Genomic DNA, 18,137 nt, shown 5'->3' on the forward strand with positions numbered 1-18,137 from the left:
CTGGATCTTCTTTTTTTTTTTTTTTCCTTTCATTTTCTTTTTCTTTAAAAACAAAATAAAACAAAAGCCTGAAGCAAAATCTTTTTAGGAGTAGATACAGATGTCATGGGGGGAGGGGAGGGGGCACTAAAAACAGAAAAGGAAAGCACCAGTGAGACGCCTTTCTCATGTTCTTCTCTCTGCCCCCAAAAACAGACAGCCGACAAAGCCCAAGTCACTTTTATGCCCTCTTCCCTTGCAAAAAGGAGAAACAAGGTTTTAAGAATTTTGAAAGGATTTTTTTTGTGTGTGTGTGTAAAAGTCAATGCTATAAATCTAAAACGAAGTCTGTCTTTTAAAAAAGTTCTAAAACAACAGGAAGGAAACACATGGAAAGAAACCCCTCGTGGAGACCTGGTTGATTACAGATGGAGGCTCTTTGAAACGAGAATAGAAAAGGCAGAGGGCTTGTTCCGTGGGCAGGCCCCGCTCTGGCAGCCCCCGTGACCCGCTGCCCTCCGCTCCCCTGCCGTCACCCTTCCTCTCTCCTCTTAAAAAAGAAACCCCTCTCCTGTGACTTGGATCCTCCTCCGATTCCTGTGGGCCACCGTGGCTGGGCGGGGGGCATCTACTTGGCGTCGAGCTTGGCCATCTCTTGCACGTAGATGCCGATGCTCTCGCTGTCAAAGAGCAGGAAGTAGACATTCTTCAGCGAGGACGAGCTCGAGTCGTCAAAGTGGGCTGAGATGGCTTTGAGGGTCACCTGGGCGGCCATCTGTTTGGGGAAGCAGTTTCTGTGTTGGAGGGAAAGAAGAGCTGATGTCACTTTGGTTCCCAGGACCCACGGGGTAACTTGACCCTCAGCCCGGGGCCAGGGGCAGCGTGGTGCCTTCTTATCTTGGCACCAAGCCTTTTGGTTTCTGTCTCATGGGGTCTTCCTGTGTGCTGGCGGGGCCACGGACCACCTCCTTTGAGCCGAGGCAGAGGGGCAGCCTGGGACGGGACAGGCGGGTCCTCCTCTATGGGAGTCACACTGGCTGGGACAGGTCTGGTGGGCTCAGCCCGAGTCACAGGGACATAGGAATCCATGTCCCCTGCCTCCAGTCGAGCCAGGCTTTAAAACCATGACCAGCTCAGCACTGACATAGCTGGTGTTCTAGAATGCACAGCTAGTTTTTCTGAGCGCCCTTGAAACTGCTGCATGGTGTCAGGTCGTTGGTGAGAGGGGAAAATGTATGCTCACTGGTCCTCTCACGGGCCCCCTAGGGACATGCCACGGGCCCCCTACGGACGTGCCGCTGTAATCTGAGTGTGGGGGCCTCCAAGCACCCAGCGGAGATGTGGCTGTCCGCCGGGCTGGGCCATGGCAGCAGCCTCTGGGGACACAGCCATCGTAGTCGTCTGGGGTTGGCCACCAAGCCCCCTTGGGCCGGGATGGGATGAGCCCGCTGGACAGGAATTCTCATTTGCTTTTGGTGTCCCAGCCCAGAACATCACAACTTGTGGGCCCGGCTGCACAAAGACTTTAGCCCGCTGTGCCTCTGGGCCAGGCTATGGAGACCTCATGCTGCTGGCTCAGTCTGGGGTGGGATGATAGCAGGAAGCAAGGCCTCACCATTCCCCTCAGAGCCTTCCCCTCAGAGAACATCTTGGGTATATAAATCCTATCCATGTTACAGAGGGGCATCTTGTGAGAGAGAGCATGTTCAAAACAGAAGCAATAGCTCGCTTTGACTTCGAGGGTGATGGGAGAGGACAGGCCACCTGTGAGGACAGACAGCCTCATTCCCTACCTGCTGCGGCTCTTGCACTCAGCTGCATCCGTGACAGTTAGAACCAGCTCTTATAACTCCCAAAGCAGACCTTTGGTGGGAGCCTGTCCCTTCTCTGGGAGTGTCTGTGAGGGCCGCAGCCTCAGGCTGTCCTCCACCCCAGCAGTTCACAAGCCCCCCCGGCACTCTGAGGTGGTAGTTTTTTGTGGGGCTGGGGTCCGAGACTCTGCACTCAAACACTCTAACACAGCAGAGTCAGCGCGGCCCGGCCACGGGCAACACTTGGAATAGCAAGACATTTGAGCCTGGTGTTCTTTTAAGGAGGCTCCTTGACCAGCAGAGCCCAAGGCGAAGATTGAGCTCGTGACTGACCCTGAGATCACGGCCTGAGCGGAGATCAAGGGTCGGACGCCTAACCAGCTGAGCCCAGAGCCTGGGGTTTTCCGATCACGTGTTCTGACGGGGCAGCCGCTGCGGGTGCGGGCCTTGACCATGGAAGCCCGTCAGAGAAGCTCCGCTCCCAGCTCCTCTCCAGCTGCTCCTCTCCCTTCACACTGCTTCCGAGGCTGGAAACTGGGTTTCTGGCCCCATGACCAGGTCAGCGCACTTGGCTGAGCCGGCAGCCCTCGGTCGTCTCTTCTGGATTGGTCAGACTGGGTGTGACTGTGGGAGAGCCGCAGGCCGCAGTCTGGAAGGGGAGACCCCCGGCCTCCCGCGGCCATCGGAGGAACGCATCTTACCTGCCACTGGGGAACGGTGGGAACGCCACGGACTTGAGCTTCTTGTCCTCGGCTGCCGACAAGCAGTTTTTGATGGTCTCTTCAAGCTGTTCTTCACATTTGTCCGAGCCCCACTGAGGGATGTGACAGTGGATGACAAATTTGGCTGCAAGTCCGCTGGATTGGCTGACAGCGGCTGGGACAGGAGAGAAACACGGCGCGTTATTTCCTATACCTTCCCCTTTAGCCAGGGGCCGAGGCCGGACCTCACGGAAGCCTCTCGGCTGTGCGTGCATGGGGCAGCGAGAGAAGCTGGCTGGGCACCGTTCTGTGCCTCTGACGGGACCGGACAGCTGCCTGAGAGCGGGAGCCCTGTCCAGCCTGCTGTGGGCAGTGGACACCAGCTCCAGAGGAATGCGTCAGCGGCCCTCACGTGCTGCCCCTGGCCGCTAGGGTGGGTGACCTCTTGACCATGGTTCCCAGCAGGAGGTACCCGCCAGCATCATCTCTGACGGCTGAGTGGCCTGACCCCAATGTCCTACATCCAGATCCCTAGAACCTGGGGGCGTTACCTTACATGGCGAAAGGGGCTTTGCAGAGGTGAGTTAGTGAAGACCTGCGGGATGGATTATCTGGGGTTATCGGGGGGGTGCCCTAAATATAATCACCTGGGTCTTCCTAAGCGGGCCAGAGGTGGGTGGGCAGGGAGGTCAAAGGTAGGAGCAGTGATGGGAGGAGAAAGTGACTGGAGCGACGCGGCCAGGAGTCAGGGAGTGGGGCGGAAGTGGGTCTCATCTTGACTGTGGTGTGTTTTACTTGGCACACTGCTTGTGCAAGAAGCAAGTGATGCTGGCGGGGAGGGGGCTGAGGCTGTGCTGGGAACCCGGGCTCGAGGCCACACTCACCTTCAGCAACTTCCAAAGGGCCTTGGGATTTGCGAAGCTCCTTCACCGTTTCCAAGAACTCTTTGCCGCCAGCCTTTTCCAAGGCCTTCCCTGAGGAAGAGAAGAAGGGAAGCCATTGCTGTTGTCCTTTCCAAAGTCATTTGCCACACCGTGTCACATAGTTTCAGTAGGCCAGAAGACAAACACACCCACCACCCTGAGAAAGCAGGAATCACGCTTGCAGTGGGAGTCCTGGTTGCCAGTGGTCACTGCTGGCCGTGGTCTCGGCTTTTGTCCCACAGGACTTAGATTCTAGCAAACTCTCTCTCTCTTTTTTTTTTTTTTTTAAGATTTTACTTCGTATTTCAGAGAGAGCTCGCTCTCCTGCAAGTGGGCAAAAGGGCAGAGGGAGAGGGAGAGAGAGAATCTAAAGCAGACGCCTCGCTGAGTGGGGAGCCCAATGCCAGGCTCCCTCTCCCAACCCTGAGATCATGGCCTGAGTTGAAATCAAGAGTCAGACACTCAGCCGATGGAGCCAACTGGGTGCCCCTCTAGCAAACTCTTTTAAGGGGAGTTTTGAGGGAGTGATGGCGTCATAAGCAGCCTCAGGACACGAAACCTAAAGGTGATTTTTTAAAATGGAAGTATAGTAGACACATGAGGCTACCTGAGTTTCAGGCACATCACACAGTGATGGCACAAGTCTACACATTATGTTGTGTTTCCCACCGTGGGGGCCGCTGCCTGGCACTGTTCGGCGCCCTTATAATACCATTGCCTACGTTACTCCCTATGCTGTAGTAAAGGTGAGCTTTAAAAAAAAATTGGGGTTCCAGTGTTCTGAAGTCTGGGTTCAGTCCCCATGCTGGGTTGGTCAAATTCAATGTCTTGGTGATTTGAAGGCAGTGCTTTCTCACAGAACCTGCAGCCTGCCTCTTGTCACCAGGTCCCAAGGCTGGTCCCAGGCCAGTAGTGACAGATGACTTAGCAGGAACCTTGGGGCGGGGCTGGGGTAGGTGGAGAGTTCTAGGGCCCTACTCCCAGCTCACCACCTATGTGTGGTAAGTCTTGATCAGGTCGTGGTTTTCAATGGAAAAAGGCAGTTTGGAGAGGCTAAACTCTAAGGACCTTCCTGATGGGAGATCCCTTGGCTCTTTGATGTTAGGACAATTCTTGGTATCTCAGAATCATGCTTCCACAGAGGCCAAGAGGAACCCCCAGGAGATGGCAGGATGCCCCTTCTGGCTGGCAGGAACCCTCTGTCAGTACACTGGGGATCCCCAAGTCTCTGAGCTGACATCTGGGCATTGTGTCTACACGAGATGGGGGCTGCCCCCGGGTGTGGGACAAGGCCTATCTCCCCAGGTGCTTTCGGCTTTTGGTGGATTGGGTCATCTGGCTGTCTGGGACAAGTCTTGGCTCTCTCTTCAGTGTTATTATGATGGTGGTTAATACTCAGTTGAGGGGTTTCCCTGGGAGCTGGGTGAGGGGTCTTCCCCACGCCCCACCAACACACCCAAGTGTATTTGGAGAGCCACAGGATGTCGCACAAGATATTGGGGACCATGTATGTCCAGCAGTCATTCTCCCCTGGGGTTGGGGAGCTGAGGGGATCTCTTCACGAATGTGCTTGAGTTTCAGTGACATCATTAGGAATGGTCACCTCGGGCTTTCAAGTCTCCTTTTGGGCCCTCAGACTCCTGGCCGGTGCTGAGCTGTGGGGTCATAGGAGTCCTGAGACATCCAGGAACTACAGCCGGCAGCCCTGTTCACACCGAGCCACAGAGGCAGCAGGTGTAAGAGACCAGGTGGGAACCTGTGAAAGGCAAGGTGAGCCCACCCTCTTCCCTAAAGACTTCCAAGAAGAACGCAACCTGAAATGTGGATGAGGGGACTTTACCCCCATGGAAACATTCCAGGGAAGGAAGGAAGGAGGGCTGGAATTCGGATACAGTTCCCCACCCCACGCCACCCTTAACCGACAAACCTAGACAAGGAGCGTCAGTGAGAGACAACTGGGCGGCACCTGCCTCCTGATGGAAGAACATTCCAACAGTGACCAAACAGTCTTGCCAAAAAATTTGGAGCCTGAATCTCACTGAGATTCTAGATCCAACTACCAATTTATAAGAAAAACAGAGAAGAAACATGTTTAATGACACCAGGAGGATGAAGTCAGTACAATCCAGGCTTGGGAAACCCTACAGGACAAACCGCCCAGCTTCCTCAACAAAATCAATTGAAAAAAAAAGAGCGAGCAAGAAAGGAGGAAAAGATGTAAAAGAGGAGGCTGTAGATTATAAGAGACTTAACCAATTGGAGCATGTGGGCTTATTTGGATCCTGAATCAAACACATTAAAAAATAAATTGATATTAATGACATGATTAAAATTTGAACAGTGACTGATATTTGATGACATGACTTTTTCTAGTTGTGATCATGGTATCGTGGTGATGCTGTCAAAAAGCTCGCCCTTATTCTGACATATCCACGGATTCGATGGTGTGAGGTCTGGGGGCTGCGGGTGGGAGGCACTGAAGCAGCCTTGGCCCTGGGTAGATACGCTTGTAACAGGGTGTGTGGGGTTTATCACGCTCTGCTGTTTCTGTGTGTGCTCGAACTTTCCTGTAGTAACACACAATGCTTTTAAAAAGAATAACTCAAAGGGGTGTCAGGGTGGCTCAGTTGGTTAAGCGTCTGCCTCTTGATTTTGGCTCAATTCGGGATCTCAGGGTCCAGAGATCGAGCCCTGAGTTGGGCTCTGCGCTCAGTGTGGAGTCTGCTTGGGATTCTCTCTCTCCCTGTCCCCAGCCTCCTCAACTTGTGCGCGCACACTCTCTAATAAATAAAATCTTTAAATAAAATAGACTAAACCAGGGTCTCATCTACAGGGGATGACTGGTTTGGATGATGGTCGTGGAAAATGGAATCATGACAGCAGAGCCCCCTTCTAAACACAGAGCAATGACAACAAAAAAGACAAGCACTCATTGGAATGGTGAGCCCGGCCCTGTGCTAAGTTTCATCCATGTGTGACCCTACTTCCTCTTCACAGCGGCCCTGTGACACAGGTGCTGTTGCTATCCTCACTTACAGTGGAGGAAATGGAGGTTCAGAGAGCTTAAGGAATCTGCCTAAAGTCACACAGTTAGGAGGTGGTTTGTAGAATCCAGGCCTGAGTTTCCGCCCCAATACCTGTATCCTGTCTACCCTATCACCCGCCCCGCCACTTAAAAAAATGAAAAAAAAAATCACGATGACTTTCCTGATATAAAAATGCAAACTACAGAAATGATAAAGTAACACGCTGCTACTCGTTTTGTTTTCAAGAAGCTAGGATATATGTCAAAACAGAGCTTCGGGCTAAAGCTCTGTCAGGGGGACGGGGTTTGTCTTTCCACGGGGGTGGGGAGCCAGGGGAGTTCAGGGCAGTTGGTACGACCAGGGCTGGGTCTGAAGTAGGAAGGAGAAATTTTTAGGTTTTGTGTGCAAGTCCTGCTTCTCCCCATTGTGGTTCACCGGCCCTCACCCCTGAGGCTGTCCTGTCTCCATTAAGCAAAGCAAGTGGCCTCTGATGCCACAGGGGAAACCTGAGGGTGCCCAGCATTCTGGGGCCCCCGGTGTTGCCACCCAAGGCTGAGCTGCCAGCCTCTTCCTAAATCCCAACCTCAGAAGCAAGCCCAGAACCCCAGGGACAAAGACCTTTTTTTCTTTGCTCACTTTACTTTTTCACTGGTGAGCTTAAGGCACTTCGTCTTATAAAAAATGGCTAAGATAGTGGTCACCCGAGGGCTACTATGTCCAGTGCTCTCGAGAGCTTACCCACCCCCCAGTTTCATCCAGCCAGCCCGAAGCAGCTCCCTCCACCACCCGTGCGGCAGGTGGCAGTCCCCCGGAAAGGTGACTCAATGTACAACTTTGTCCAGACGTCCGATTCCTTTTTTACCAAAGGTGTTAATTTTTAAGCTCAGAATAAGTGTGAGCTTACACACGTACAACAACGTTTACAGCAGCATGATTCATCATAGCCCGAACTGGAAGCCATGCAAATGGTACCCGCGGCGGAATGGTCAGCACGCCGCCAGAGTCCACGGGGGAGCCAGGAAGAGGACCCAGCTCCAGCCCCTCGTGACAATATGGGTGGATCTCACAATACAGAGTCGGGCAAAAGATACAGAAGACGACTCAGGGCATGACTTTGTATAAAATCCAAAACAGAGGACAGCCATCTGTGCTGTGAGAAGACAGGACAGTGGCAGCACTTGGAGGGAGGGGACTGGGGCAGGGCAGGAAGGTAGAGTTCTGGGGTGCTGGTGAGGTTCTGCTCCGTGATCAAGGTGCCCGCTGCACACTTGTGTTCACTTAGAGGAAAAGTCATCCAGGTGTGCCCTAACGAGCTGGGTTTTTTGAAGAGACTTTAGATTTTATTTATCGGTCAGAAGAGAGAGCATGTGCGCACAAGCAGGGGGAGCATCAGAGGGAGAAGCAGGCTTCCCGCTGAGCAGGGAGCCCCATGCAGGGCTCAATCCCAGGGCCCTGTGATCATGTCCTGAGCCAAAGGAAGTCGCTTAGCCAATTAAGCCACCCAGGTGTCCCTAATGATGTTTTTATAGAACACCTCAATAAACATTTCAGAAATACACGCAGATTCAAAAGAAAATTCATTATTTTCTAGTAATGCTGTTTGGGGACAAGCAGGGTGTGACACGGTTCCACCAGGAGAAGGTATCAAGTCGACAATGACCCACTTCAGAAGGATGTGCCCAAGCAGTGGGTGATGCTCTGGCCCCTCTACCCGAGCCTCGGGACCTTACCTATGTCTTCCTTGAGGTCAATTTCGGCTGTGGTTGGGTGGACAATGCCCTCCACTCTCATGGAGCCAATATGGCTGATGTCACTCTGGGTCAGGGACAGCTGCGTCAGGAAGGGAAGATGGGAGTGTGTGGGAAAGATCAAATCCAGTTAAAATCTTCACATTTCACGTCTCATCTGTTAATTCTCATGATTATATATAGCGAATGTCCGCAGAAAGGACCGGGGCATAGAGTGACTGTCAAGATTGCCAGGTATCTGGCCTTTGGTGGGCTCTTTGCAGCTCAGTGGATTTAGTTTTCACTATGATGACGGCAGCATGCGACAAGTCTGCTTCCTGTTCTAGGAGCAGGATTGGGCCCTCGCCTCGTCTTCTCTTCCCTAGAGCTATGCCTCCATCTCCCAGTCCTGGGGGCCTTGGTGTGCGGTGACACACAGTCTGAGTGGCTCCTAGGAGGGAAGCCCGGGCTGGCTCTCCCCCTCCCTGCTCAGCATCCCAATTCTCCCCAGAGCAGCCTGGACCTCTGGGGGCAGGAACGTGAGGCCGAGGGACCACACTCAAGAAAAGTGATGGGCTCCGGGACCCTGACCTGCCTTCATCGGGCCACCTTGCCTTTGGGAGACCACATTCTTGGGGCTACACTTGTGAAATGCTGCCCTAGGTGCACACAGCTCAGTGGAAAGCAGGGCATTTTCCACTGTTTCCCCTGTGAGCACGACAGTCACGTTCCCCTAGGTAAGGGACAGAAAGCTAATTGTCGCGCAGCCATAGCCAGCCCCTGCAGGGGACCTCAATGCCGTCTCTTTGCTTCCCTGTGCTCATCAGTGAAAAATGAGGAACCCGCCCCAGGTACACTCTTCTTGAACACGCTCTTCCCATCTGCTGCAGTCGCGGTGGATCCTTTTACCAGGCTGCAAACATTCAGCTCCCAGAGATGTGATTCACTGACTGTTTCTCTGTGTGTGTCTTACTTCAGCCCCGTTTGACGTGGTAGATAAATGGTCTATTCCGTAAACTTTATGCTAGTGGGAATGAATTATTTGCATGTCTGTCTTGGCTGCCGCAGACTGTTCAAATGCATAGCCCTATTTGTTTTCTTTCTGCAGTCTAGAAAGGCAAGCAGACTGAATTATTGGCAAATAATTCATTTCTAACACCGGAGATGTTCAGGAAACATCTATTTCTATTTTCTTTTTCTGATAAATCACATCGAACCATGTCCGGCTGGACTCCCAGAGCTATTTGAGAGAGTTAGCTGAGGATGTTTTGGGCAGGTCCAGGAATGAGGGGGGCGTGGGGAGTTTCCGGCAATGGTGCCATTCTTTTGCCTGACCTGGAAGCTTCTCTATCTTTGTCTGACTGATGGCACCATGAACACTTCTCGGCGCTAAAGAGCATGTTGATTCTCACAATACAAACCCTGTCAAAGCCCTTTAGTCTATACGTAAATAATTCAAGACCAGAGTGAGAGTCCTTTTGGGGGAGCAGGGATGAAGGAAGCATCATTGCTTGTGGCAAACAGGAGGTCATAAAAATGCAATAGCGTTTTTACTACAGCACATCACAATGGTCTTTATTACCTTCTGCCCTAGAACAAGGCTCTTAGAAGACAGAATGGTGAATCCATCCCCTGGCCCATCTTCGGAGGTGGAATTTGAAGTTCCTTCTTTATCGCTATCCTTTGGTTTGGACTGTTGGTAGAAATCAGAAGGACAGATGGGAACTAATCCAGAAAAAGTCCCAAGTGGCGTTATTAAGTTCTTCCTGTGGCTATGACCACCTTGGATATGAAAGGAAGTGGTTAGGTGTTCCTTTCAGTGGAGGGAAGCAAGGACAGCGACACGAGGGAAAGAAAAGGGTACCGCCCCAAAGAAAGAGTGTTAAAGAAGTTCAAAGGTACCTGTATTCCTCACTCAAATCTGGACACAGGTGTGTTATTCTTGTCCTCTGCAATGCCTACAGCTTATGATGGCAAGCCTCAGAACGAAGCGGGGTCATTCCTAGCCCACTGTTCTACCTCCCTTCTCCCCAGGATTTCCCTGGGGCATGGAGGCAGCGGAATGAACCCTTACAAACCTTTTGTGTTATCACAGAGGTCTGTGGAATGGAAATGTGACAACCCCTGCAGCAGCGTTGTCCAGTAGAACTTTCAGTGATCACAGAACCGTTTTACACCTATTGAGCACTTGAAATGCGGGTGATGTAACCAAGGAACTGGATTTTTAATCTGATTTAGTTTTAATGAATTCCAATTCAAAGAGCACATGTGGCTAGTGGTTCTGGTACTAGACAGCATATGAAAGTCTTACTCTGTAAATGGCATCTCCCAGCTGTGGCTACCTAGCACATCTCACTGGCTAGACCCAGGGGACTGTCTGTGGCAGACACACAGTCTGTAGGAGACAGAGGTGTTTTTGTGCACGATGAGGAGCTCTAAAGAGAAATGATAAACTCCAGGCTATCATCTCTCACTTAAGATTTTGACGGGGCCAGTGGAAGCATCTGGCAATGTGAAGACCACCCGTGCTTTGGCTTTGGAAACCTCTAGTAGACCTTGCTTGGTGGTTTAAGCTCTTGTCCCAGAGGCCCCTTGCCATTTTCTCCCAGTGGGGAGAGTCCCCAGCCCATCAGCGACGCTGGCTACACTCTCATCTTCTGACTGTTTCAGCTTCTCCTGTTCTCTGAGAGCCCCTGGCTCACACAGCAACCTGGGCTCACCTTTTTGGATGTCCGTGGTTTGGCTGCCTTGGATTTCTTGCCTCCCTTCTTGCCCGATGCCGCCTTCCTTCCCCTTTTCTCCGGGGGAGGGGAGAGGATACTTTCCGACTTGCCTTTGGTCCCTCGCTTTTTGGCCAGAAGTTCGGGGTGAATTCTGGGCAGGACACCTCCACTGGCAATGGTCACTCCTTTTAGCAGCTAGAAAGAGAAACATGTAAACTCAGGTAGCAAAGAGCTTGCTGGTTCTGGATTTAATACTGTTCTAACTGATGGCAAAACAAGTGTTACATCTGGCCTTTGCTTTCCCAGAGACACTGTGTGATTAGTGGTTTCACTGGCTTTCCTGTTTCACCGGTAGAGCGTGTCTCTGTAGGTATCCAGGCATCCCATGGTCCCGTACAGAAAGCAAAACAAGGCAGGCACGAGGAAAGGGTGGAAGGGTGCAGCCAGCAATGTTGCCCAGGTGTGGAATTCTAGACATAAAGGAGGATAAAGAGCTTTGCAGGTGGAGAGCTTTGCTTGACAAAACTGGGTTCAAAGGTCCATGCTAGGGCTAGACCCAGCTAACAACAGATCAGTGGTCTCCACGCTCTGGGGATCATGCATTCCATCTGTAAAGTACGCTGGACTGTGCGCCTCTCCATTAATGTTTACTTTGTACATAACTGACATGTGCTGCTGCATTAGCCCAGTCTGCACATCCCGAAACAGCTTGGGGACTCCAAGGGTGGTCTGCAGCCAGGACTGGCCCATAGACAGGCAGTTACTGTCCAGGGCAAGAGAAGTACAGATATGGCAAGGAAGAGCCCAGAAACTTTTAAAGCAAGCTGACAAAGGTATGGTATATCTACTGGATCAAATAGCAAAGAATTGTGGCTTGTGGTTTGTATGTTTTGTTTTTTTAAAAATGTTTCTGGCAATTAGTTTTTATTGTATATTTGGAAATTATCAGTCCATGATGGACTGGAAATAGGAGCTGATTCTTCACCACACACAGTTTGAGAAGAAAATGATTAGAATAAAAATTCTTACACCATCCACCATCCATCTCACATTTCCCGGGGGAGGCATTCACAACACTTGGTAATTAATTCTATGCTAAGAAGAAGATTCTCCTGTCCTCATCAGAATAAATCATCAACAAAATTCAGGTGAAGAAACCATGAATAGCATCTCTGCACTGTATCTTCCCCAGCCACACACAGAGCTCACTTCTAGAAAGGAAAAGAAGGTCTGGCAAGACCCAGAGTAGGTAATGGGTTTATTCCAGAAGCAATTTTCTCTCTGAATGACTGAGCTAGCAGAAATGGTTCTTCTCCTACACAATCTGAAAAAAAAAAATTTTTTTTTTAATATGCTTGGGAACTATAGCAGGAATGATAACGTAGCCAACCGGGTCCATGAGCCGTTGTGTGTCCGGCAAACATGGCTTGTCGTGATGTTTCAGACAAGACGTACCTGGTTGAGCTCCTCATCATTGGCCACCGCTAGCAGGATGTGTCTCGGTGCTATCCGGGCCTTCTTGTTGTCCCTCGCGGCATTCCCAGCCAGTTCTAGAATTTCCGCTGAAATCACAATGGAGAGTTAATAGGCAATCACAGAACGGGGTCTGAGATTTCTAGAGCTTTTCTTTGGAAATGGTCTTTGAATGTGATCACATTGATGCATTTGTGAGTTTTAATGCCAGGCCTGGAAAGAAATCCGGAAAGCTGGAAAGAACTCAGGTTACAGACGTTGACGATATTTTAGCAAGTCCTGCTCTATGATCCCATGGCAGTCTTCCAGCGACCCTCGACATTAATTCTCCCTCATTTTCCTTAGCATCTGGACCGCTGACTTTTTGTTGAGCCCACCGTCACAAGAGAAAAAGGTATTTCCCAACCTGTCTTGTTGAAAACTGTGGTCATGTGACTAGATTCTGGCCAATGAGAGGGAGGCATCCTCCTGTGAGTTACTTCTGGGAAGTGTCCATCAATGGCGGGACTGTGCCCTCCTTCCCTTTCTGCTGGCAGACTGGGAACGCGATGGCTGGAATTTGGCCCAGAGGAAGAACAAAACAGAAGGAACTGGAGTCTCCTGTGATGGTGGAAGCTCCTGACTGGCCTGTCCTTCCTTACTCCTGGACTGTCTTCCTCAGCTTCTTTTGTATGAGAGAGAAGTAACATCTCCCATTTAAGCCACAGTCAGCAGGAGTTAATGCTGACCAGTATGGAGCCCTAACACAGGACTGGAGTCTCTTCTTAGTCTCAGGAGAGCAGGGCCATCTCTGAAGAGGATAGTGATGTAGGCAGAGTCTATCTTTGGTGCCCACTGGGACATCTTCCAGAATCTCCTTTTCCTCTTCACTTGATGCCCCAGGTCCCTCCTGTCCTAAAGGAAAGTGGATGGGAAGAACTAACTCGTACTGTGGGATGAGGAAATGTTTAACCCGGAAAGTGAATTCTGAATGCGGGATACCTACAAGGCTTGGAAGGAAGGTATTTGGGGTTTGGGGGGGTTCCACATATCCCTCAGGATCTGACTTTACCAAACATGTCATTTGATAAACGTGAAAGGGCTGATAAAGAGGAATTTTCCTACAATTCTCTTACGTGTCATCAAAATTTTTAGTCAAAATTAAAAAAAAAAATCTGTAGAATTGGATCATACCATCTATATGCTTTCCTCCTTTCCTCTCTTTCTTCATCAACTTCAGACGGATGTTCTGCTAATCAAATTTGTCCACCTTCAAAAGTATTAGTGAAGATTTAAGGAAAAATTCCTTCACTTAGAACGCTAGAGGCATGTGCCAATGTGTTGTCTCACTGATACTGTGGTGGCGAAGTGTGTGTGTATGTGTGTGTGTGTTGGGAGAATTTGCTGGTACAATGGCATAAATACTAAGCTCTAAAATTAACAGGCAATTCTGTGTGAGTTTTTACAATCAACCTAATTTCAAATAAATAGCACATGAAATTGCCATCACTCATAAAAATCTATGGCAATAAAAAAACTGCCTAAGTATGCCATATTAACTAAGCAAATGTGATTAACAAAAAATTAGAATAAAATACGCATTAGAGTTAAATATTTATATAGAATTTCCATAATGAAAAGTTGTAAATCACTGCAAATTCATTCTCACAAGATCTTTTCCAGGTTATTAAGCAATGAATATCGTGTTTACCCACAATCCATTTATACAGTGGCTGTGTTTTCAGGATCAAAGACTGGGGGATGGTAGTTTAAGAAGTATGACCACGCTTGTTGGGACGATGTGATAGAGTATTTGAAATTCATGCCCTATTAGGTCATCTGGTTGGCTAGTTCAAGCTGCTGACCAACCCTTTTTTCCCTTGAAAGAAGGGTATCCATCACAAAGAACTGTAGTTATGAAGTTTTCGCAAATAGGCTGGCTTTTTTGACTCTAGGTTAAAATGTACAGCTCCCCATTTGTACAATAAAAAGGAGTTGCCTGCACCTGCTCATCTAGGGGGTTCTCCCTGGGGGGAAGGAGGACTCCTCTCAGCCCTTTTTCTAGATTGGGTGGGGGAGGTAAAGGAGCCCCCCACTTTTAAACTTCTGAGCCACTGAATTGAATTCAGGATCTGGGACTACCACTTTTCTGCCTGTCTCCCGCACTTAGAGGAAGACGTTAAGCACCCTGCCATGTTCTGCAAATTAGCTGTCAGCATGAGAGGCAGGGTAAATGGGAAGCCTGACAGACTTGGAGCCTTCAGGAAGCCCCCTGAGGTTGGGCTATTTTCAGCTTGACAGACAGGATGCACACACATTGGATTCACAGACGGACAGCCTGCCGGAATCCAAGGCAGCACAGCCTGGCCAGCATGCCACTGGACTCCCGGACTAGCCCTTTCTGAAATCAGAGAGGAGAGAAAAACCTCAATTCTGTACTCCAGCAGAAAAACAGAGGTAGACTTTTGCTGTAGAAAGAGAAAAACTTCTTAACAATACACAGCCGAAAATCTAGACCAAGGACTTCCCTGTTGGATAGGTGGTCTGATTGTTCCTCGGGACAAGGACTTCATGGTTTAAAAGTCTGAAATAACATTATTATTAATATTTTCCAAATGTTATTATGACCCATATATTCACATGAACTATAAATGTTTGTTACATTCTTGAGTGATTTTATTGATTTTGAGAACATAAGTATCCTTTTATTGGCAGTCAGTAGGAAAAATGGATTTCTATAGCACAAATTTGTTTCGCTGAAAATTTTGTGGGAAGATTATTATTCTGTGAAGTGGTGAAGACTTCCTTGGGAGTCTATAGACTTCTATATTCTTGGAATTCACACTTCCAGCAATAGGAACCATCTGGAATATGGCTTAGAATCTGGTCATTAAAAAAAAATGATTTCTGTAGCCAAAAGGGATTTTGGAAATCTCATCATACACATAATCTCGGAAGAGCTGGGTCCTCTTGTTTTGTCCACAGTCTGACCAGCATTGGCTACCTGAGCCCACGGGAGCCCGGAAATAGCAGAGTGACTGCAGGGCTGGGGCAGAGGGCACGGCGTGGCCACGCCTTCAAGATTGTTTCCTTCCTCAGCCCCTTCCTTCCTGCCCATTTGCCCATGAGGTGATGATGCCCCCAGGGGTCTGTCTGGGCCCTCTGGTCTGCCCAGGCCATGCAGTCTTCCAGGGAAACCCCATCCATTCACGGCTCTAGCTTCTCTGTGCCACCAGATCCGCACCTCCAGTCCTGATGGGATGTCCCCTGGACAGCCTCCCCTGGCTGTTCCACCCGTAAATGGAACTTACCACATCCCCAAATCCAAATCATTTCCTTGGGGTGGCAGCTCTAACTCCATGCAGTTCCTTCCAGAGACCTGCAAGTCTTTCCCTCCATCTCCCCTTCTCACCTCCTCCTGGCCTCACGAGTCATACCTCTTCTCCATACCTGCTGCCTGAGGGCCTGAGTTCAGGCCCTCTTCTCTTTGAGCCCAGAGAGTGGTCATGGCTGCCCAAATGGTTTCCTTGCCCCCATTTTTGTCTTCCTCCAGATCCATGCCAACAACACCACTGCTGGCCCATAGGCACCTTTGTACAAATTCCAGGTCCTTTCTGCCAGACACTTTGCTTCCCTGATTTTGTCAGAACAACACCCTTTACTGCCATCTGCTGGCGATCCTCATAATAAATATACAAATCTTCAAGGTTATGAGCGGAATGATATTCCCACACATGAGTGGAATGTGTGTCCTTGCACAGTGTACAACCTGTACAACCATACATGTGGCCCTGGATGCCAAAGTCATCTTTTCAAAACATAAATGTAATAAATGAAAATCATTAGATAAACAAATGCATGTTGTTAAATGGAAAGACCCAACTGTCTGGAAATGCTGTAAATGATGGGTTTCTATGTGACACAGTGACTTAAGGTACCTGGAAATTCAAGCTCTTTTAAAGGCCTATTTGTCCTATCAATTAAAAGTATATTATAGAACATTTCCTCACTACAAAAATTATTTAAATTATTCACTTTTAATATCTTACATTTATGTTATATCTATTGTTGGTAAATACAAAACTATTTTCCAGGATTGGGGGCTTGCTTTTCAGTCCATCTTCCCTCACTTCTATTGGAGATGTGAGCTGGACCAACATTTACAGATGACACACTGAAATATGAATGTGATGTCCATTCTGGGAAGCTTGAGAATGTCTCAGGTGGAAGGAACATTCTAGATGCGCAGTTCAGCATGCCTCTGCTACTAGACTGTGCAACCTCCTCCCCCTTTCTTGGGACTTAGAAACACTGCATGACTCTAACATCCTGGTGATGTATGAACCAGGGCCCAACCTGGCAGCCAGTCTGGAGAAATCGGGCAAGGCAGACTGCTTTCTCTTGCCCATCCACTGTGGGCATGAAGAGCACAGTCTGCTGTTGAGATCAGGGCAGGAGAGAAGAGCCGAATGGTGAGACTTATAAGCTCTTTTACGAGGTTCAGTGAGGAGAGACAGCAAAGGTGATGCTCTGTGGGTAGGACGGTGTTGCCCAGAGGCTGATGTGTTCGTATGGGGACACTGTAGTGTGCTCATCTGTACCCAGCTGTCCCTCTGCTTCTGGGAACCAGAGGAGAGACCTATCCCCTTCGACCAGAGCCTCCAGCCAGCTCCGGAGGCCCCATGGGTCCTACTTCCCTGATGGGCCCCTTGTCTCCAGCATCTGCAGCTTCTCTCCCTCTGCCTGGGAGGCTAGATCATTGTTGGTGCCAGGATATTCTTTCCTGCTTTGTTGAAAGCTGACCATATAATTCTGGGTTCATTTCTGGGTTTCCTATTCCGGTCCATTGATCTATGTGTCTGTTTTCCTGCCAATACCACGCTGTTTGGATGACTACAGTTCTGCAATTTTATAACTTGAAGTCTGGAATTATGATGCCTCCAGTTTTTTCTTTTTTAAGACTGCTTTGGCCATTCAGGGTCTTTCTGTGGTTCCATACACATTTTAGGGTTGTTGGTTCCAGTTTCGTGAAAAATGCGGTTGGAATTTTGATAGGGCTTGTGTTAAATCTATAGATTGCTTTGGGTAGTGTGGACATTTCAACAATACTCGTTCTTCCGATCTATTTCTTTTTGTCACCTTCAATTCCTTTCGTCAATGTTCTCAGAATACAGGTCCTACTCCTCCTTGGCTAAGTTTATTCCTAGGTAATTTATTAGTTTTGTTGCAATTGTAAATGGGGTTGTTTCCTTAATTTCTCATTCTGCTGCTTCATTATTCGTGTATAGAAATGCAACAGATTTCTGTACATTGATTTTATATGCTCAACCTTACTGAATTCATTTATCAGTTCTAGTAGTTTTTTTGTGGTGTCTTTAGGGTTTGCTATGTAAATATCATGTTATCTGCAAATAGTGCAGAAAGTTTTACTTCTGACCAACTTGGATGCCCTTTATTTCTTTTTATTGTCTGATTGCTGTACGTAGGACTTCCACTACTATGTTGAATAAAAATGATGAGTGGACATCCTTGTCTTGTTCCTGATCATAGAGGAAAACCTCTCAGTTTTACCCCATTGAATATGACATTTGCTGTGGATTTTTCATATAAGGCTTTTATTATAGTGAGGTATGTTCCTTCTGAATGGACTTCTTTGAGGGTTTTTTTTTTTATCATGAATGGATGTTATACTTTATCAAATGCTTCTTATGCATCTATTGAGGGTCCTATGGTTCTTATCCTTTCTCTTACTGACGCAATGTATCACGTTGCTTGATTTGTAAATATGGAACCAC

At 48.8% G+C, this 18,137-nt stretch overlaps 1 protein-coding gene across 1 annotated transcript in view; it reads right to left on the minus strand.

Moving 5' to 3' along the window:
• Positions 1-58: 58 nt before the first annotated feature.
• Positions 59-18,137, minus strand: part of LOC116857340 (core histone macro-H2A.2) — a 42,999-nt gene continuing 24,920 nt past the window's right edge. Inside the window, exons 3-9 of the mRNA XM_032841331.1 lie at positions 12,346-12,452; positions 10,888-11,085; positions 9,750-9,860; positions 8,171-8,270; positions 3,376-3,465; positions 2,492-2,666; positions 59-773 (exon numbers count right to left, since the gene is read on the minus strand). Of these exons, the coding sequence (XP_032697222.1) occupies positions 608-773; positions 2,492-2,666; positions 3,376-3,465; positions 8,171-8,270; positions 9,750-9,860; positions 10,888-11,085; positions 12,346-12,452 (947 nt within the window). The 3' untranslated portion in view covers positions 59-607. The remainder of the gene's footprint in view (positions 774-2,491; positions 2,667-3,375; positions 3,466-8,170; positions 8,271-9,749; positions 9,861-10,887; positions 11,086-12,345; positions 12,453-18,137) is intronic.

Source organism: Lontra canadensis, unplaced genomic scaffold, assembly GCF_010015895.1.
Source record: "Lontra canadensis isolate GAN:19392208 unplaced genomic scaffold, GSC_riverotter_1.0 scaffold3, whole genome shotgun sequence".
Classification (NCBI taxonomy): Eukaryota; Metazoa; Chordata; class Mammalia; order Carnivora; family Mustelidae; genus Lontra; species Lontra canadensis.